Below are 22,187 nucleotides of genomic sequence, written 5' to 3' on the forward strand. Positions count from 1 at the left end.
AGTGGGATATCTTATTCAATAAGATACAATCTTTAAGATCAAGAGAGAATATACAAAACTATTCTATGTAGTCTGATGTAGTTTGCTGTATAGGAGGAATAAATACATCTAGAACAGAAAGTGTGAGGTCTGTTCTTAGAGAAATTACTAATGACTTAGGGGTTTAAAGCCAAGTGTTCTGTAGGTACAGGCAGAAAGGAACTACTGCATTTAAAACAATGTGGCCATTATAAAATAAAAGCCTTAAATCTATAACCAATAACAAAAACACACAAACCAAATGAAAATGTACTAAAATTTAATCATCCATAAAAGCTGTAATTTAATCTGACAGTAAAACACAAGAAGCAATATTAGAGTTGGTTTAGTATATTATATATTTTAGCTTTGAAAGCCATAGAAATCAGTTATCCCAGGTTTTTTTCCTATAAAAGACCCATTTTTCCAAAGCATTATGCACAAACAATTTTAATTAGAATATAATGACAGAATGATATTTCATAATTTTTAAATATAAAATGAAGTCAATGACTCAAAAAGTTATCTGCTGCAATGAGTTTGAGGGGAAATTTCATAATCTATATCATTACAGATATAAAGTATAATGGTTCAACTTTTAGTGCTTGACAGGGAAGAATCATGATAAAAAGGTCAATATGAAATCATCTGATTATAGTAGCAATATCTAACATTTGAAATGCATCCATGCTCTTTTGTATAATCATATTAGAGTCAAGTATATTTATTTTCACATCTGTTATAACTGCTATTGCAAAGGAGAAATACTATTGTCTTATTTTCCAAGAGATATACACAGAGCAATTTTTTTTTTCTCCAGGGAATTTGTGCAAACCAATATAAGATTTAAATTCTTCACATAATATATAAAACAGGAGAAGCCTCTTCAGATTTAATTTTTGAAGTCTGGAATGCTGGCACTTCCCAATTAGGCAACAGTTCTTCATTCCTGTAATCTAGAACATTGAACAGATATGTATTTATATATATACATACATATGGCTAACCTCTTAATGTCAGAAGATGGTAGTGAACAAGCAGATAATCATATAGAAAGAAACAGATATGGGCTGATTGTTACTAGACAACTAAATTATACTGAACAGCTACAGTAACGGGGCCATTTTAGTTTTATTAATTTCACCATATGACAGTCCTGTATGTAAAAAGGAAAACAGTCATTATTTTATTTCTATCCCATTATCATCTTTTTTTTTTTCCAAAAAGGAAATAACACCTAAGTATAAAATTTCTTTATCCAATCATTTCAGGACTATAGAGTATTAGGATTACCACTTTTTTTTTTTTTTTAAAGATTTTATTTATTTTAGAGAGTGAGGGAGCGAGTGTGCACACGGATGGGAGGAGGGGTGGGGAGGGAGAGAGAGAATCCCTTAAGCACACTCCATGCTGAGCATGGAGTGCCTGATGCTAGGGCTCGTCGGAGGGGCTCAATTTCATGACCCTGAGATCATGACCTGAGCTGAAACCAAGAGTCAGATGCTTAACCGACTGAGCCATGCAGGTGTCCCTAGGATTAGCACTTCTAATACAGATTAGGACCAGAAGAGATGACACAGAAAGAGCTGACCCCCATATGCAAGGGCAGAAGGCTCCACATTAGTTGTACTGCTCAGCAGAAAAGAACTAGGTTAAAGGAAGAATTTCCTCTTCGTGTCTTTAGAAGTGGGACATACTAAAAAGAGATTAACATGTTTCAATACAATCTTGCTTAAAGGGCAAGGTCAGATACACTGCCCTTATGGTTCATGTACTCTTACTAAAAACATACATAGCTACTTAAATTTACCCCTTATCTTGGTACTTTTCAAGTGGAATCAACATGGCACTTCCAGTCTATAATCACTCTGTGATTTCTTTGCTCTGCCAAGTATTCTGACTGCTAACTGACCCATCATTTGGTATTTTCAAACACTCACGGAGATCTCAGGTGACTTATTAAATATATTGTTAGGCCGAGTTACATATCAGAGCCTAAGAATTTATACAACCAGGATGAAAATCTTATTTCTAGATGTAGGACAAGATTTCTCTTCTCTCAGGTAAAACACAATACACTGCAGGGTGTATATGAATGAATTTTCGTAACAGGCCAGGAGATGGCACCTCTTCCTTTAAACATAAGCTAGAACATTTTTTAGAGAACTGGAAATTACACTAGGGTCAGCTAAGGTAATGGCAACAGCAAGTCAATCAACTATAGTTGACTTAAGAGAGTTAGGTGAGGTGATATAGCTCAGAATAGGAACTGGAGTCCTATTTTCCTTACCTTTGCACCCTTACCTAAACAAACACCAGCAAAGTTTAAAATAATCACCTTCAGGGAGCTAATGATTTATAGTTATTGAGTCAAGATTTCACTTAAAGCGTAAAGCAAACACCTGACCAGAATCTGTCTTTCTTAAATCCAACCAGAAGCAATCCCATGCTGTTCCCTCCTTTCTCCCCATTTTCCTTGACCTTCATTTAGGAGGGGAGGGTACCAAGAAAATTAAACTAAATTAAAGGGGGGTACAATTACACAGTGTTTCCCTGAAGAGAGAGATTCACCTAGGTCTCTAAGGAAGCATATATTCATTAATTTGGTGCTCTGGAATAGGTAATCTGCTTGATGGACCCAAGAGACTAACAAGACTAAGTGTAACCAACTCTCAAGTGGGAACAGTAGACGTTCCTCTAACTGGACCTAGATTAGTAATGTGCACATAACCAGCATCAACTGACCTCACAAAATCACTTCATGAAAAACATTCCATTACGGTATAGTTTGTAGAGTTCATGAAGATAAGTAGACACTGTTCAGGGGATTTCATATATATAATTAGAGAAAAACACATGGTTCCTGCAGGGCGTGGTTTTTCACTTGACAGGCAGCTTCAATGCTGGCACTAATTTCTCTCCATTGGGTTCACTTTAATGAAAACTTAAATGGTACTAAAGTCAACTATACTTAGAAGTCTACAGACAAAACATTTCAAAGAAGTCAACCTAGACCCGAGAGGAAATGACTACCAAAACACAGCATCAGACAGCCAGCAGAATGTCTTGAGTTAAAAAGACTGACAATACCAACTCTGGGGAGGACGTGGAACTCATCCGCTGCTAGCAAGTGTATAAATTGGTCTAATTGCCTTGAAAAACCTTTGAGCAGTATCTACTAAAGCTGGCCCTATATAGAAGTGTATAGTCTGGCCATTTTGTCCCTAGGTACACACCAAATAGAAATGATGCACGTGAGCATAAAGACTCAAGCAAGACTGCACAGAATTATCCATATAGTTCTCAAAAATGTAATTGTCCATCAATAGCAAAATACATAAACAGACTGCTAGTACAGTCACACAATAAAAATGAGCTACTGCCATACGGTACTGCAGCTGCATCTTTATTAAGATAATTTTCAAAAACATATTTTTGAGTAGAAGCAGCCAGACATAATACCTGTTTTTGTTAATGTTAAGTTCAAAGAGAAGCAAAACCAATGATGGTGTTGGGAATCAGGGAAGGGGTTACAGGGAGAGGAATGACTATTACTGATACACAAAGGTGTGTTCACTTTGAAATAGCTACAAGCTATATATCACATTTACAAGATGCAGAAACCTGGAAATACCCTAACAAGTGAAATGGGAAGTGGTTAGGGTTGGGGAAAGCCCAAAGTAAGAGCATGAGCAAGGCATTTGTTCTGTTTTCAGTATCTTACCTGGCTCAGAGCTGCTGCTTACTGTGGGTCTAAAGCAGCAGACATGATTTCTTTTTAGGCTTCTTCTTTTCCACTGGTGTTTTTCTATTTATCTGTCTGACCAGGTCATAAAATATCTAAAAAAACAAAAACAAAAACAAAAACACACACACACACACACACACAAGAAAAAAAAGTCTTATTCAACAAACAATTGAGCTCTTGCTCTACAAAACCACCTTGGTTCTGTTAAATGTTATTCTGCTCTTGGACCTGTATTTTGCTGCTCTAACAGCAGGTTTCTTAAAACGTGGCTCTCGGTCAGGGTAAAGCAAGACTTATCAACTTACCACGAGGGAAAAAACTTGCTCTTAGATATTCAATATCGACTTAAGAAAAAAAATTAGTAGTGAAAAACAAGGTAGTGAAAAACAAGGTTAAAAACTTGCTCTTAAATACTCAATATTAACAAGAAAAAAATTAGTAGTGAAAAACAAGGTAGTGAAAAACAAGGTTAAAAACTTGCTCTTAAATACTCAATATTAACAAGAAAAAAATAAGTAGTGAAAAACAAGGTAGTGACGTTTTATTCCTCATGGAATCTTATATGCTTCAAAACATAATGATTAAGGGAAGAGTTGATACTCAACTTGAATATGAACACATTTATTTTTATTTTTTAAAAACTTCAAACTTGGGGTGCCTTGGTGGCTCAGCTGGTTAAGTGTCTGACTCTTGATTTCAGCTCAGGACAGGATCTCAATATCCTGGGATCAAGCCCCATGACTGGCTTCCTGCTCAGCACGAAGTCTGCTGGTCTCCCTCTCCCTCTGCTCCTCCCCTCGCTCTCATGTGTGCTTGCTTTCTCTCTCTTAAGTAAATCTTTAAATGAAAATAAAAAACTTCAAACTTACAGAGAAGTTGCAAGAATACTAAGGACTGGTTTATATTCTTTACCCAAATTCACCAATTAGTAACATTAAGCCATATGTACTTTATCATTTTTCTCTAAATACATTCTTATTTTCTAAATCATCAGAGAGTAGTCTGCATACAACAGGGCCCTTAGTGGTTGAGTGTATATCTTCTAAGAGCAAGGATATTCTTCCATAACCATGTTACAGTTATACATTGAATACATTTAAGCACTGATATGTTACTTTGTGTCATCTACAGTGCAGATCCCAATTTTATCAGTTACCCCAATGATGTCCTCTATAGAATTCCTGCTCCCCACCCTCAAAGGATCCATCTAGGATCACATACTGCATTTAATTTTCGGTCACTTTAATCTCTTAAAATCTGGAATAGTTCTTCAGTCTTTGTCTTTCATGACATTGTCATTTCTGAAAACAGATGGTTAGTAACTTTATATAATTTCCCTCAGTTTGGGTTTGATCTTTCCTCATGCTAAGATTTATGTATATTTTTGGCTAGAACAGGACAGAAGAGATACCACGTTCCTCTCAAGATACCACATGTAAAAGCATACGATTTCTGTTTGCTGTTTCTGGTGCTATTAATTTTGGCTAAAGTGAAAAAGAGAAAAAGTGTGTGACCCCATCTGAAGTGACAATCTCAATACATCTTTTTGATTCATTTTGGATGAAAAATCCAAGGCATCAAAGACACAAATACAATAGTATTTATTTCACAGAAGCAGATTATTTTAATTCTGACATGTTTATATGTTTCATAGTGCTAAGTATGCCCAAATATTGGAACAATTAAACAACAGAGAAGATGAATTTGGTTCTTTGCTATGAAATGCAAATACTTACTTACTAATGACCTGAGAAGCAAATATCACAGAAACTCTTTACTATTACTAATCTGTAATAAATAGTGCTTTATAAAAGTATATCAAAAGTGGGGCACCTGGGTGGCTCAGTAGGTTAAGCCGCTGCCTTTAGCTCAGGTCATGATCTCAGTGTCCTGGGATCAAGCCCCACATCAGGCTCCTTGCTCAGTGGGGAGCCTGCTTCTCTCTCTGCCTCTGCCTACCTCTCTGCCTGCTTGTGATCTCTGTCTCTCTCCCTCTCTCTGTCAAATAAATAAATAAGTAAAATCTTAAAAAAAAAAAAAAGTATATAAAAAGTTATAGGGACAAACAACAAAATCTGAATATGCACTGAACAGGGACTGTGCAAATAACAATTTTCTTGATTTTAGTAACTGCGTTGTGGTTGCGTAAGAAAATGTCTTTATATAATGGTACATACATTAACATATTTGGGAGTAAAGGAATGTGATACATAAACACTGACAGAATGTTAACTGGTGAATCTGAATGAAGAGTAAACAAATTCTTATTGTTCTTAAATAATTTCAGTAAATTTTAAAAGTAAAATAATTTTTAAAATCATTTTTAAGATAATCCTCAGATAAAACCATTTCATGTATTTTTTAAAATGCTCCTAAGATTAGGGCGCCTGGGTGGCTCAGTGGGTTAAGCCGCTGCCTTCAGCTCAGGTCATGATCTCAGGGTACTGGGATCGAGTCCCGCATCGGGCTCTCTGCTCAGCAGGGAGCCTGCTTCCCTCTCTCTCTCTCTCTCTGCCTGCCTCTCCATCTACTTGTGATCTCTCTCTGTCAAATAAATAAAAAATCTTTAAAAAAAAAATAAAAATAAAAAAAATGGTCCTAAGATTAAAAGGCTAATTATTAAAAAGGAAAAAAAAAGCCACTATTGAGTGATTTGTCTCAAAGCTTTAAGTGATTCATTTATATTCCTTTCTTTTTGCTCTATCCTTCCACTGCCATCTTCTTCAAACCATTTAAGTTCTCTATTATGGTATTTATAAGAAAGCTGAAAACACTGGATTTGAAAACAAAACAGCAGTCTGTTTCACAATTCTGAAACCCTCTAAGAACTTAATATGCACAGCCACGAACAAGTTCTCATTTGTTCCCCAGCCTTAATGCATAAACTGTAAGATAAAAAATTAAAAGGATAAACTAAAATAGTCAAAGAATCAAAGCCACATGTTTCTTCATGCCAGCCAGTTTGGGGTTTCTGTACTACACTGACTGATTTCGCAGTGATATCCTCAATGACTTCTTTGGCAAACGAGGCCTACCTCACTGCAACAGCTGGTTCAGTGATGAAGGCAAGTTCAAGCAATAGTAAGTATTTGGTTAGACATACTCAGAGGCCTCCACCTAGGTTCTTCCTCATCTCTCTGATCCACAGGAAAATCTAAAGGGAACAAAGAATACTTTCCCAATCCTTCTGCCATTACTCAACTGGGATGTCTTGATTCCAATTCTGATTCTAGCCTCAGCAAAGAATTGTGATTCCAATTTCAGAACACAGCAAAAATGGCGTGCATAAGAGTTTAACATGTATATTCTGCTACAGGTAGCAGGAACTAGAGGGCTATTTAGCCAAGCAGTATGTCCCTGTGTGATCTGAAATTTGAATCCAACAGAAATCACATGTATATTCACAAAGCATTAGCTGTCTGAGGAACTATTAACTATCAAAGGAACTCTGTAGCTGGATTATCAGGCTATAGAGAAACATTAAAAGAAACTCAAATATTATACGCTACTTTAAAGTTTGTATTTCCCTCACAAGAGTAAAGAGCCTTAAACAGCTAACTTATTCCATACTGTTTTACTGTTCTCCACATTTAATAAATCTTCACATCAAGGTTTAACAACACTGCTGTGAAAACAGAGCCCTGGGGCACTGGAAACTATAATCCAGGAGGCTTAGCAAGTAGCAGAGGAGTTCCCACAAACATTTATTTAATGCTTTAAAAGTAAGGAACACCACCAACCCATGGTGCTCAGTGGATCCTGACCCCACCCAGCCCCAGCAGAGCCATCTCCAGTGAACCTGGTGGGCAGGTACCAGTGAGGGTGAGAACAGGAATAGCAAGGAACCAGATCCCTAAGGTCAATCATCCTACAGTGGTGACCCTGAACTACTGTTTCCCTAGCCAACCTCATGCATCATCCTAATGCTTTTTCCCCCCAAGATTTATTTATTTGTGAGACAGCGAGCATGCAAGGATGCATAAGCCCCCTCCCAATGCTTTTTATCTCCATTTTCCTTTTCTTTTTCTTCCTTCCTTCCTTTTTTGAAAAAAGACTGTATGAAAACTTAAAATTTTAGAGGCTCAGTTGGTTGAGCATCTGCCTTCAGCTCAGGTCATGATCCTGGGGTCCTGGGATGGAGCCCTGTATCAGGCTCCCCGCTCAGAAGGGAGTCTGCTTCTCCCTCTCCCGCTGTCCCCCCACCTTGTATGAGCGCTCTCTCAAATAAATAAAATTAAAAAAAAAATACTTAAAATTTTATCATTAGTCACATTTTTCAAAATAACATCTATAAAACTGTAATTTCACAACAGAGAAAGCTAAAGCTAAAAACATATCATACTTCCTTTCATTTACTTGGCAATGAAAAAGAAATGACTGCTGAAGATCTCAGTAGGACTTGTTCCCCACTAGGATGTAAACTTCTCTAGGGCAGAAACAAGTGTCTGTCTGGATCACTGTTACCCCAGTGCCCGACACACTGCCAGACACACAGGCACACAATTAGTATCTGCTAAATAATGAAATTTATGAATGTTTTATGTACTTACAAAAATTGGTTTTACCTAACAAAGCAAGCTTTAACATTCTTGGTTATTTAAAAAGAGAGGATGTTTAACAAGCTCAATTTTTTGCCCGTCAGATGTTTAAGGTAACTTAATCATTTTGAAAGTCAAACAACAGCCTACCACCATAATATTAAGTCAAGGAAAAGTGACCTACAGACCCAAAGGCCAGAGAGGAACAGCAAACAAAAACACAGGATGCTGATAACCTAAGGCCCTTATAACTCTCACATATGTTATGAGTGAGCTGAGCTGACGGATTACCTGTGATGCCACAAATGACAAGCAAACAGGCCAGTGAAGACTTATGCATTACAGGGAAAGGAAAGAAGCCTCCTCTGATGGGTTGGTTCATTGTTTTAAAAAGGTTATGTTAAATATGTTAAAATTAACAAAAGCAAAGAGAACCTCTTGAGGTTTTGGTCGGTTGCTGGTGCTAGTTGGAACTGCACAGATCTTCAGGGATCCAGGAGGGTACTGGACTGACACTCAGGCAGTGGGCATGCTGATTACGCATGTCCTGTCAGAGCTACATTCTCAAGATGGTTGGAAGGCTTAAGTCAGAGATGAAAAAAGCCTTGAGCACCTGCCTCATCAGGCCTCAAAGAGTGGGTGAATTCTAGTTCCATGTCTATGCTCAGATTCCTCCCATGAGTCAGAAACCAAAGGAAGGCCCGACTCAAGACACCAAATTCTGGGATACCCATGAGGTATTACCTCATATATCTTTCTATATAACCTAAGTTCATAAGCTCAATAACTACTTTGATTTTCGTATTTTCCTACTTGACTTTACAACCTATTTACACACATGTGCATAGGTAACTGTGCAAGGGTGATAGAACAATCTGCACACACTACCTTCCGGCATATCATTCAGAAGCTTAGCAGGACTTCAAACACATTGTTTAACTTAAACTTGCTCTTGCAGTAAGGTAAATATGAGCGTCTTCATCACAACCATCAAAGTGATTTTACGTAGTGAGGAAATATGGTTTCTAGGAGTTACTTAGTGTTCTCTGTACACTGATAGATTCAAGACCAATTAGAAGAACAATTTTTTTTCTTCAAAAAATTTGGTTTTGACTATTACCTTAAAAGAAAGATAACTAAAAAGGCACTTATTTGTGCTGTCTAGCAGCTGTAGGTTACCTCATTAACGTTGATCTTTGACTTTGCAGAAGATTCTAAAAAGGCACAGTTACACCACTGTCTTGCTAAGTTCTGACCCTGTTCTTTGCCAACTACTCGTTCATCTTCCAGGTCACATTTATTGCCAACCAAAATCATTGGAACCTGTGGGAAGGAAAAAACACAATATGAGCACTAGCATACTTGTTCCTTAGGAACTTTTAAGTAAGTAACTACCTGTCACCAACTGAAATCTATTAGTTAGGACAATAAGCTTCACCAAGTGCTTAAAAAATTCTATGTACACATATTGCGAGAAAGAAAGTAGATAGAACAGGAAGAGACAGAAAAAGTATGGAAGAGATGCTACTATGTTCAGTAGCTAAATTATTTTAAGGATATAATGGTATAATTCTCATGTGGACTACTAATAATATAGTTGAATTCCAAGTACAAAAATCTGAAGGAAAAGGAACCTCCTGCAATGGAGAGAAGAATGTATTCATTGGGCCTAACTGTACTTCATCTCCCAGGTCCAACAGGTTCCAAAAGTAGTTGGCAAGACCAACAAGGCAACAAGCTCTACTTCTATATTTGACATTAGATCTGAAGACCAGTTTAGGTGAGATATTAAGAAGCAATAACAATTAAAATAGAGCCACAAAGCAGCTATGCCTTCCCTTTACCCCCGTATCAGAAATGTGGCCCCTACTTGCAATAAAACAAGTTGCTAACAAACTGTGTAACATCCTTAGATAAAAGGTGTCCACAGAACAGTCATTTGTGAGGTGATGGGCACTATACACAAAGAAAGGATTTAAGGGACATGGTGGATCTTGTACTTAAACCAGGCAATTATGTTAGATGGCATACTAGACATCTACAAGTCCATCTTTTTAAATTATGACACGAGATGAAGACATTAACATTATCAGAGTTCAGTGATTTGCATGTAATTGCCTATGAAAACAGAAGTCTCTTTGATAAATTACTCATGGGAAGGAAAAGAAGTATTCACTAGGTTATGGATGATCTTGAGTCATTTGATAGAAATCTCTCCTGCCTACAGGATTACCCAAAGTTAAGGTCCTGAGCAGATACATATGTTCCCATTAATAATGAGAAAGAAAATAAAAAACAGAAAGAAAGGTACAAATGAAATTTTATATCCCAATTTATACAACTGAAAAGGAACTCTGTAGTTCAAAAGTGAGGTAAACATGTAAAATATAATTTCATCCTTGCAAAAAAGCACAACAGCAATGATGTTATTCATTAAATAAGACCAGAATTCTGCAACAAAAATAAAATTAAAAAATACAAAACCCAGTGAATTAAAATCTTCAAAATAATTCAAAGGAAAAAAACTGTAAGTATAAACTATACCAAGAGAATTATAGAAGTGGAAAATACCATTATGGCTCTTACTAATGTTCTTTGAACACTGTTTCTGAAACATAACTACCACCTTTCAAAGCTCAACTCAAGTCCCACTTCTACCAAGTACTCTGACTCCTCTTCCTTCCCTACTGCACTTATTAACAAACAGCACAATGAACACTTTATCATACATGCCCTCTATCTTAGCATATAATTTGTAGGTAAATTTAGAAAGTTGTAAAATTTTTTTGATCACAACTTTAGATATGTGGTAGCTACCCTCCAAATCCTCTTAATAGAAAACGAGACACTTTTCATTTGGACACAGAGAGATAGCAGTATGTCTTACAGTGAGAAAAATAGGGGCACCTGGGTGGCTTGGTCGGTTGAGCATCTGCCTTTGGCTCAAGTTATAATCTTGGGGTCCTGGGATCGAACCCCATGGGCTCCCTGCTCAGCAGGGAGTCTGATTTTTCCCTTTCCCCCTCTGCTTGTGCTCTCTTTCTTTCTCTCTCAAATAAATAAATACAATCTTTAAAACAAATAGAAAAATACTTACATCTTCTGTGTCCTTAACCCGTAAAATCTGTTCCCTCAGGTCCTGTAAGTCATTAAACGTGGACTGAGCTGTAATAGAATATACTAGTGCAAACCCTTGGCCATTCTTCATATACAAATCCCTCATTGCTGTAAATTGTTCCTATAATAAAAAATGAACAATTATAAGTATGATTTCTTGAATGTACAATGAACAATTTAAATCTGAATAATCATATATAAGCTACTGAATTTTTTCTTACACGTTCTCATGACAAGAATTTAAGACCTATTACACAGTTTTTAGAAACTTTAAGGTAGATGTTCCTGTTCCCTACTTAACACAACTAGAAGCAATGACAATGAACTACGGAATTAGAAGGGAGATCTTAACCACCTTATCATGTTATACCATGGTTTCTGTGTGGTTTAGAAAACTGTATATAATTCCTTTTTACATATAGATCCTAATTAAATTATTCTGATGCTACTAAAGATGACCTCCAAGAAAGTACTGTTAGAAAAGAGAAATCCAAGTACTGAATCCTGAGGCCCTCCAACATTAAGGGGTTGGAAAGATGAAGACAAATCAGGAAAGGAGATTTAGGAATAACCAATGATGGAGAAAACCAAGCAAATGTTGGTTCCTGGAAGCCAAAAGAATACAATTTTTATAGAGGATAGTGATCAACTGAGTTGGAGGTTGCTGAAAAGTCCCAGGGAGTTGAGGATACATTCAGAGGACTGATCATAATGATCAGGCCATGGATTTGAAGCTATGTAAAGAGGGGGTTAGGATATGAGGACAATCAGAGATGGTGGGATACATGGACTGAAGGTTCCAGCGAAGCTTAAAGTATAAAAGGAAGTGAGATAAAACCAACAAGAGGTGGAGAATAGCACACCTAAAAGTAAGATGAAGGTAGTATTCATACAGTCTGTTATTGGTAATCATATAGTCTACGTAAGACCATGGGCAGGAATGGATGAAGCAGTATGGAGGTCAATAAACTGGTAGGCTGAGCAAATGGATCATCTATAATATCCATACAGATTTTATTTGAATACTAAAATCGCCAAGAATTCTGACTGAAGCAGTGATGAAGAGAATGAGCAAAAATCTTCAAGGAATAAGGAGTGATCTGGGACACAATTAGTGAGGATCAACTACTTTCCAAGCTTTATGGAAGGCCCTGGGGACACAGACAACTGAACAGGCAACTATGACCCAGAACATTGAGCACTGGGATGGGAGAATGACAAGATATTTAAGGGCCCAAAGGAAAGATCTCTATGGTAGGGAAGAAATTCCTTAATTTGGACAAGAAGAACAAAGCCCTCCTTCACACTTGTGGAGATGATGAATGGAAAAAGGAGAAAAGTGCTCTTTAACTCTTGGCATATCTGGAAACGGAGGGGAATGACTGCTGATTCAGAAGCTAAGGAAATAGGGGGGTTGGAATGGCAAAAGGGGGAGATATTTTGAGTCAACAGATATAAGAAAGATGTAGTTCTAATGACCCCAAGCTTCCTACTGGAATCAAGATCCATTTTCCCACAAAAGAATGGAAAAATACAGTATCATTAGCACTACAACTGCTCCAATCTACTTAAAGGCTTTTCCTAATGACATGAAACATTCTCATTATTTCTTATAAAATTACATGGAAAATTTGTGCTAAATTTTTAACAACTTACAACATTAAAGAATACCATCTATTCTAAAGCTGAGAACTGCCTAATAGGTGAAGTCTACATATATGGAAAAAAAAGAAAAATCACTTAACATGTGCATTTATGGCAGTATAACAGGAAATCATCAGTAATTAATAACAAAATTATCAAGGAGATGACAAATGAAGGCAATGAAAACACTTGGAGCTCATATATATAACTATATATCACTTGTGCCAAGGGATTTATAATCACTATCTCATTTGATCATCAGAAGAACCCTATGAAATACTAGTGTCATCATACAGCAGTCATTTAAAGTTGAGAAAAATGAGGCTCAAAATAATCCTAAAGATTTTTGTCAGAAAACATGTATCTGTCAACAGCCCCTTGAGATGTTAAAACACTAATAAAAAGCAAAACCAATTTTGATAAAAATTAATGACTATGGTGCCAAGAGACAAAATCTTATAGAAGTTCAGAGAAATACCTATTTTAACTAAAATTCTGGATTTAAAATATCCCTCCCCTTTTTTAAAAAAGCAGTGATAGGGTAATCCTTTACCTCAATATAGAGAGAAGATAAGCAATGTACACATTCTGTAGGTGAACTCAACACAATGTTAAGAGTAGTATGTGGGTATGAAGTACAGCACAGATGGCTGGAAGCACATAAGAAAATTTAAGAAACCCTACTTTTAGATAATTAGTTCTTAATCAGAACAATTACTTTTACTCAGAGGAATTATTCAGATGATAAAACCTGCTCACCAACTAAAATCTATCAGAAAAAGAGAAAACATCCTTACTGTTCCTGCTGTGTCCAGGATTTCGAGCATACACTGTTGGCAATCTACTTCAACTTGCTGTTGGGGAAGGAAGGAAAAATAAAGAGTAATATCAAAATCAAAACGTCAGTCTAATTTCCTGCCACCTCTTCACTCCAAGTACCTATTAACAACTACAAAGCCTTTTCTCTAGGAGTTTGCTATACTGGCTGAGATTTAACTTGGTACTATAATAAAGAACAGGAGGTCTCAAGCATGTTCTATTAATACTACAGAAGCCAGGACTGTTAATGCTGAGTTTAGATATTTTCTGACCACTATAAACTGAGTAATGATTTTTGCTATTATAAGGCAATAGTCATATCCTCTCATTTAAGAAAAACTGCAACAGTTCTAACAGAAATTTAAAAATGTAGAAAATTATGTATATATTATCTTCAAAGAAAACAAAGCACAAATGTATTAACTAGCTCAAAATGCAGACAAGATTTTAAAGAAAATTCTGCCAATTTATCACGTTCCAACTACTAAAGTTTTACCAAAATATGCCCCAGATTAAATACACAGAAAAATTTTAAGAGATAAGGGGAATGCAGAGGTGCTAAAATGAGTTAACACTGAACTCACACAGTCCTCAATGAGACTTTAAAAAAAAGGTATGCCTTTGGAAGAGCTATGTGCATTAGGTGAAATTTTATATTCTAAATTTATATTATACTGAAAGTGTATCTCCTCAGTGTTTTATAAAGTAAGAGAAGGTTGGCCTAAAGAAAGTATCAACTATGAACCTTGTTGAACATTTTAAATAAAGAAGTAACCAAGAAAAGTGTCCAATCTCCAACATTCTAGGTACAGATCCGTTTGTAGTTACAGCTTAGCCAGCAGCGTCTTGGGGGGCAATTTTAGTACTGAAACATTGCCTTCTAAAAATAAACATATTGACATAAGGCCTATTTTCAATGCTTCTGTGTCAGCTCAGGGATTGCTGAGAAGCACCATGGGCAGTGCTACAAAGCCACTGTGGCACCACTTACAGGACTCCTGTGGGGACCTGCGCAATCAATCAGGAAGTGCGCATGCTCAAATGAATAATGAGTTAGGTCTGTAGTTTCTCCATGTACCTAGAACACAATTTTATTTCCAATTTGCAGATAGCAAAACTGCTCTGCCAGTATGGCTAGATGAGCTTATATAATTTAACAAAACTTATGACACCACTAAAGGTAAATTCTACAACATCTAACAAAGTAATCCTTTCCTATTTGTTGAAAGGTTTAATTCTCTGCTTCCCTCCTTAACATACTTGGGAAATAAAATTATGAAAATTCCCCATAATGCTAGACTAAAATGAAATAAAATAGTATTTTTGGTCCAGACTAATTTTTTTCCTTTGAATAATCTTTATGTTTTAGAACTCTGGTATTAGAGTCACAATAAAACTGAACAGAAAATACAGTGTTTCCATATACCCTTCTCCTACTCGCCACTAGCCTCTCCTACCATCAGCCTCCTACACCAGACTGGTACATGTATTACACTTAGCGAACCTACGTAGAAACATCATTATTATGCAAAGCCCATAGTCTACTTTATGGGTTTACTCTTGGTGTTGTATATTCTATGGGTTGGGAAAATGTGTAATGACATGTATCTACCATTATAGTATCATACAGAACCCAATATCAAATTTCTTATTGTCTTAAGATATATAGTCTAAAATCTCTTGAAGTTATTATAAAACTAAACCAAAATAAGAACTTTTGGTCACTGGTTAACTTCAAGCATAAAAACGATCTTAATTTTCACAAAAAGAGTTGTCAAAAATATACCTAGTCTATATTAAAAATACCCTCTACCAGGACAATGTGTACACTAAAGAACAGATTACTAATCAGTAACAGAACACAGAGCTCTCTGTAGCTAAGTAGTATTTTATGAGAAATATTCTGTCCTGGTAAAACTTTTAAAAACAGTTACAGAAGATTTATATCACTTTGCAAAAAAAGATTTTTAAAAAGCAATTCTGTGGATCAAGTTTTAAAGTCCTAAGGAACTATTTGTAAGCACGTGTACACAAGTTTCACATTTTACCTTTCTGTAAGAATCTTCTATCGTTGGGTCATATTTTTCAACAAAAATTCCCTGAACAAACTGAACTGTCTAGAAAAAAAAAAAGAGCAAAGAAAAGTTAAGTACTTAAAAGAAAAATCAACTCTTCCATAATGCTACTTATACCATTATAAAATGATAAAGACTAAATGAAATTACGTGAAAATTCTGGGTAAATATGCAGATGTATGGTCTCATTATTTTTCAATACAAGGATACACCCATACCTAAGTGGGCACATTGAGAAAGGAGATGGTCATGTTAAAGGCTGTCAGCAATGCTGCAGCCAACTCCCACTGTGAAATAATTACTATACTGTTTCAAAACACAACAAAGATACAAATAAGGTCACAGATCCTAATTACTGAAAAAAATGAAAATTTACTAGTATTTAAACTCCTAATACCTCTTTATGTATCCATAGTAACTTTTATTTCATGCTTTTAAAGGAATGAGACAAAAGGTTCTAAATCTTCCAAAATCTTAAAACAGTCTCATTGTGGGGGAAAAGAGAAAAGGAAATTTAAAAGTACCGAATTTACTAAATTTATAGTCATATCCAAGTTCTATGTTTTCCCTAGAAATAGTTATTTTTCCCATCTGCCAGCTGAGATTCCAAATATACAACCTTTTTGCTTCCGAAGCTTTACTTTTTTCATTGGAAATACTGCTTACTCATCTTTTCCAGATTACCTACTTCTCCCTCTAAGATTTCTAAAAACACAGACTTCACACTAGGTATCTTATCATTTGGTAAATAAAAAGAAGTACTGAAGATGGTTGTGAAATACTGCCTGGACAACTTTAAAATAGGGTCTGGTACACTGCCACATAAAAGGAAGGAAGGGTAAGAATGTGGCCTGAGGTCACCAACACTTAAATTATGCACTATTTTAGCTTGAGCTAAACACATTAACTGGAATATAGTAAACTTCAAACTTCTTCCTCTTACTAAGCTCCTATTCTTCAAAGGGGACTCAGGATATAATTATACCAAAAACTTTATTCATTATTTTTATCAAGCATTTTATCACCTCATCATCTTAGTACTATGTAGAATTCGATCGTAGAAAATTTCCTAATATGCTTATACCAGAACAGAGGTTCTCAAAATGTGGTCCAGAGCAGATATTTAGGAAAAAACCTACTGTCCTCATTATACCATGACATAGTTGCTTTCCTCATAAATTTACTGTGTTTTTCCAAAGGGTATATAACATATGCTATAGCTAGCTAGACACTAGATGCAGAAGCTGGTATGAGAATCTCAGTGCTTTCTATAAGCCCGTTGTTAGAGACTAGCACAAATAAAAAACAATCTCCCACCTTTCACTTCCTTCTTCATAAAGCAAGCTTTCATTATTTCTCTGAATCTCATCTCAGTTCTCAGGGACATCTCATTCAATGATACCGACTTTTATTTTATAAAAGTCCTCCTTTACCTTCTTTACCTACTGGTCCTTTCCGTGTTAAAATCAAAATCAGAGACAAGTCTGAAAATTCCCTGAGCAGATAAAACCAGTTTAGTCATGTAAACAAAGCTTAATTTAGCTTATTTAGCAACGCTAAATTGACCTGGAGGTCATTTCTTGCTTATGCCTCTGGAAATCAAAAGCAAAACACACAGTTTGCCAAGGTTGATAAGAGGTAACCACTAACCAATTCTCTATCATTTAAAGAAAATTCTATCATGATAACCAGTCACTGAAGAGTCACTGCTTTCTCACTTTATAAGCTGCTTTATTATAACAATATACCCCTGAGACTCATTCCATGTTCTGATTTGAAGGTTCCCGGTTTGCAAACTGTCTTTCTGGTGTGTGCACAATGAACTTACTGATTGTTACTTCAATGACTCTTTAATTTTACTTCTGTTATTTCTTGAACTTTTGACAACTGTAACAATTACTCCCTTCCTCTCCAATGATCACCACTGCCCTTTCCAGGGGATTACTGCCTCCAGCACACAAACATTTGCTCTACCATCTCCCACCCAGAAATAAAAATTTCCCTTAACTCCACTACTCCTCCAGCTTCACCCCCCTCTCTCTGCTCCCTCTGATAATCAGACTTTACCTGTCTCAATCATGGTTCTGTTTCTTCAGCACTCACTCACTACACAACCTACCCCAGCACAGTTATGGCACTATCGCCTTACTGAAGCTTGCTTTGATCAAATCCAGCTACCTCTGTGTTTCTGTATCATCTCTTTCCTCTCTCCTTTACCTGACTCCTGGGCAGTCAAGTAAAGATGCTTTCCTTACATTCAAGTATAAGATGTACTCTTCTATGCTGGATCCTTCAATCCTATCTACTCTTTAAAGGTTGAGAGGTATTCAGAGCTCAGTCCTGAGTTGTTCTTTCTCTAATCTCTCCCTTGACAACTTCACTTATTCCTATGGTTTTGGTTTTTTTTTTTTTTTTTTAAGTTAATACCATAGGCACAGGATAAAATACAAAAGACACAGAAGAGTATGCAATGGTAACCAACCCTACCTATCTATCACCTTTGTTCCCAATTATCCAATTCTACCCCCAAGTAACCAGTATAGTTTATTTAACCTTGCAGAGATGGTCTCTATCTACATTTTATACTATCTTACTTCTCACCCTCCCTTCTTCTTTGTTATCAAATGATCATCTGCACTGTGTGGTACCTTCTTGCCTCCTAAATAATACATCTTAGATATCACTATATATCAGTATATACAGAGCTGCTGCATTCTTTTTAATAGTCATATATTATTCTACTCAAAATATGTATTAAAAACTTACTTTTAACCAACCCTTACTGGTAGACATTTAGGTTGTTTCCAAACTCTTACCACTGTAAGGAATGTTGCAATCGATAATCTTGACCATGTTATTCTGTATATATGAACTTTTATGTGAAATTTCAAGAGACTTGCTGAATTAAAGTTATATACATTTAGTTTTTTAAGTTTTTTTTTTTTTTTTTTAATTTAAGTAATCTGTATACCCAGTGTGGGGCTCAAACTCACAACCCCAAGATCAAGAGTCACATGCTCTTCCAACTGAGCCAGCCAGGTGCCCTGAATATATGCATCTAAAATGACAGATATTCTCATTCACCACAGAGGTACTAATTTACAGGTACTAAATTTAAAAGTAACATAATTCTCATGAAATTAAATACTGCTGATATATACATGGTGCCCCAAATCATGTAAGTCTCTTTTAAGGTTATTATCTTGAGGAACTAATGACTTATTTGATGTATTTACTTTAACATCTCACATAACCAAATTTGACAAGACTTTTGATTTTTACTTTCAGATCTGCTCATTCTCCACTATTTCGCTTTTACTTAAATGATCCATCCATAAAATTAGTAGTTCAACAACTAGAACTTTGGGAATCATCCTCAACAACTCCTTCTCTCCTGGTCCTCACACCAATCCAGCACCAAGTTATTTAATTCTCAAAACATCTACTCTTCTCTCCTTCACTGCCACAGGCCCAATATAAGGTTCCACAAACAATAATCTGGGGTTCAGCATTAACTCCCAACTGGTCTCCCGTGTCCACTCAGTTTCTCTTCTAAATCACTCCACACTGAACAAAGTATTCTCTTTAAAACATGTGTCTAATCCTGTCAACACCCCTCCCACCTCTCAGCCCCTGAAAAAAAACAAAAACAAAAACACTTTCAATGGGTTCTCACAACATTAGGAGTAAGTGTCAAGTTCTTATATGGCCTTCAAGTCATGATGTGGTCCCTGCTTCTCACTTCATTTCCCTCTACTTGCCTTCCAGTTCACTCATGCCACAGCACCTGGGACCCATTCTTAGTTGTTCAAATGCGAACTGAGGTTCATTTGTCATAGCAGTCTCTCTTAACAGTCTGTACTTTTCTTTCAAAGTATCTCTTTCACAATTATAATGAGGTAGTTCTTCATTTAACTTTGTAATTATTATATCTCTTCCACTACATGGTAAGCTCTGAGGGACTGTGACTGTTTTTGTTCATTATTGTCACCCTAAAGTCTGACAGTATAGAAGCTCAATGAATATCTGCTAAATAAATACAGCATGTCTACAAAAAATAACTTCATTTCACTTAAGTCTAGGGTGGAAGTAGGGTAGGACTTACTTCACTAGTATCTGAAATAATCAGTATTCCCCCACTGGAATATAAGTTCCTTAAAAAATGAGAACAATCTTATTCCTCTTTGAATTACAGTCATAGAGTGCTAAGCACATGGTAGGCAGTCAGTAAATATTTGCTTAAGGGAAAGACTGAATGAGGCACCATTGTAAGCTACACATCTGTGGTTACTGAATGAATCTTTGTCCCCTGTGGGCCAAATACTAGGCATATAAAAAATACTGCCACCTTTTCTCACTAATGACTAAAAGTCCAAGACAAGCAAATATCAATGTTCTTCTTGTATTATACTAATTAAGTTAGAGTTAGGTGGCTAACTTACCAGAGCAGACTTCCCCACGCCTCCTGAACCAAGGACCACTAGCTTGTACTCACGCATGATGTGGTCTGTTTAAATACTGACAATCTGGGGAAAAAAAAACAAAAATCTAAAGATTAATAAACTTGCCAAGAATAGCCTAAGAATGTGCAACTGTTACATGAAATATATGATGTATTTTGTTTTTTGTTTGTTTTTTCCCTTAAGGCTATTAAAGGGAACAGAGGAACACAGTAAAACCATGCAGATTCTAAGCTAAGTTTACAGAACCACTGCCAGGCATTTTAATTCATTAAAGATCACCTTTGACTAGGCATCAGTCATCCTTAGGGCCTTTTCATGTTACTTGTCAGAGTGTTTGACCAGAAAATAAGGTGATTAAAACTAGTACTTGTCTTGGGGTGCCTGGGTGGCTCAGTGGGTTAAAACTAGTAGTTGTCTTATAACAACAATCATGAACCTAATTCTTTACAAAGCTGTTGTTTAAATGACTTAACACACTTTTTTGAAAAGTTCGCTCATTAGCATTAATGTATATGCTATTTTATTTACTTAAAATAACATATAGTAATTATATATTATTTTGTTCATTATTCTATTATAGCTGAACCATGTAAAATGTTACTTGAAAATTATTAGGATATGAAAGGGATATTAATGAAACTGCTAAAACTCTATAAGTAGGGATTAGCAATATGCTCCATAAGGCCCAAATTGCTAGAAAGGCAAAAAAAAGAAAAAAAGAAATATAAACTTTATTTTTTATCTCCATAGTTATCTTAAAAGCTAATACGGCAGGTAAGAATTTCCAAAGGCCATGATGGAATAAGTAAGAATGGACTTTCTATTCCACAGTAAACAGCTAAAACACCAGAAAAAAATACGTGAAACAACTGTTTTCAGACATCTGACAATAAGCAGTATAGGAGGACTATGATCTCTGAGTGTTGTAACAAGATGAAGTGAGGCCTACATCTGCCGTGCCTTTATGTTTAGAGGAACTTTTCAGACTGTGGTATAGGGAGGAAGAACTCAAGCAGAGACCAAAATGTGCATCAGAGAAGAGGCAGTTAAGCACAGAAAATTCCAGAAATCTGCACAGACGTTCACTTGAGTCTCTGGCCAAACATTAAGCAGAACATGCAGGATGAGACTCCATGACATAAAGGCAAAGACTAAGTAGGGATCTATAAGCTGAACAATTCTAGGGTGCTGAGAAATATTGGAAATTTGGTCAAGAAAGTTCCCCTTGTTGAAAAACAGGCAATTTTCTTGAAATCCCAGAAGATTCAGAATTCTTGAGAAGCTATGCAAGACAGAAGGAAATGGAGTATCTTTAATGCTTAAAGAAGGGGTGCCTGCGTGGCTCAGTTGGCTAAGCATCAGACTCCCATTTCTGTTAAGGTCATGATCTCAGGGTCTTAAGATTGAGCCCTGTGTTGGGCTCTGTGCTCACTGTGGAGTCTGTTCCTCCCTCTCCTTCTGCTCCACCCGCCCCCCACCTCTCATGCATGCTCGTGCATGCTCTCTCTCATAAATAAAATTTTTCCCCAAAAAAATGCTTAAAGAAAAAAATGGTCAATCTAGAATGCTAAATACAATGAATCTATCCTTCCAAAATGAAAGTGAAATAAAGCTTTCTTTCAGATAGAAAAGAAAGGGAGGGAGGGAGGAAAAGGAAACAGAAGAAGGAAAGAAGGGAGGAAGATGGAAAAGCTAGAAAAAAATTTCATCAGTACCATTTAAAAAAAAACAAAGTAAGTTCTTCAGGTGGAAGAAAATGATAACA

The 22,187-nt window shown here is 36.2% G+C and overlaps 1 protein-coding gene across 5 annotated transcripts in view; it reads right to left on the reverse strand.

The window, feature by feature from the left end:
- Positions 1-281: 281 nt before the first annotated feature.
- The window catches only part of RAP1A (RAP1A, member of RAS oncogene family), a 78,621-nt gene continuing 56,715 nt past the window's right edge, over positions 282-22,187 (reverse strand). For all 5 annotated transcript variants that reach the window (XM_032303464.1, XM_032303463.1, XM_032303460.1 and 2 more), the window contains 7 exons: positions 20,402-20,485; positions 15,933-16,001; positions 13,863-13,919; positions 11,402-11,542; positions 9,484-9,627; positions 3,743-3,858; positions 282-974 (listed from right to left, as the gene is read on the reverse strand). In XM_032303464.1, the coding sequence (XP_032159355.1) occupies positions 3,772-3,858; positions 9,484-9,627; positions 11,402-11,542; positions 13,863-13,919; positions 15,933-16,001; positions 20,402-20,458 (555 nt within the window). In that variant the 5' untranslated portion in view covers positions 20,459-20,485 and the 3' untranslated portion in view covers positions 282-974; positions 3,743-3,771. The remainder of the gene's footprint in view (positions 975-3,742; positions 3,859-9,483; positions 9,628-11,401; positions 11,543-13,862; positions 13,920-15,932; positions 16,002-20,401; positions 20,486-22,187) is intronic.

This window comes from Mustela erminea, chromosome 10 (genome assembly GCF_009829155.1).
Source record: "Mustela erminea isolate mMusErm1 chromosome 10, mMusErm1.Pri, whole genome shotgun sequence".
Taxonomy (NCBI): Eukaryota; Metazoa; Chordata; class Mammalia; order Carnivora; family Mustelidae; genus Mustela; species Mustela erminea.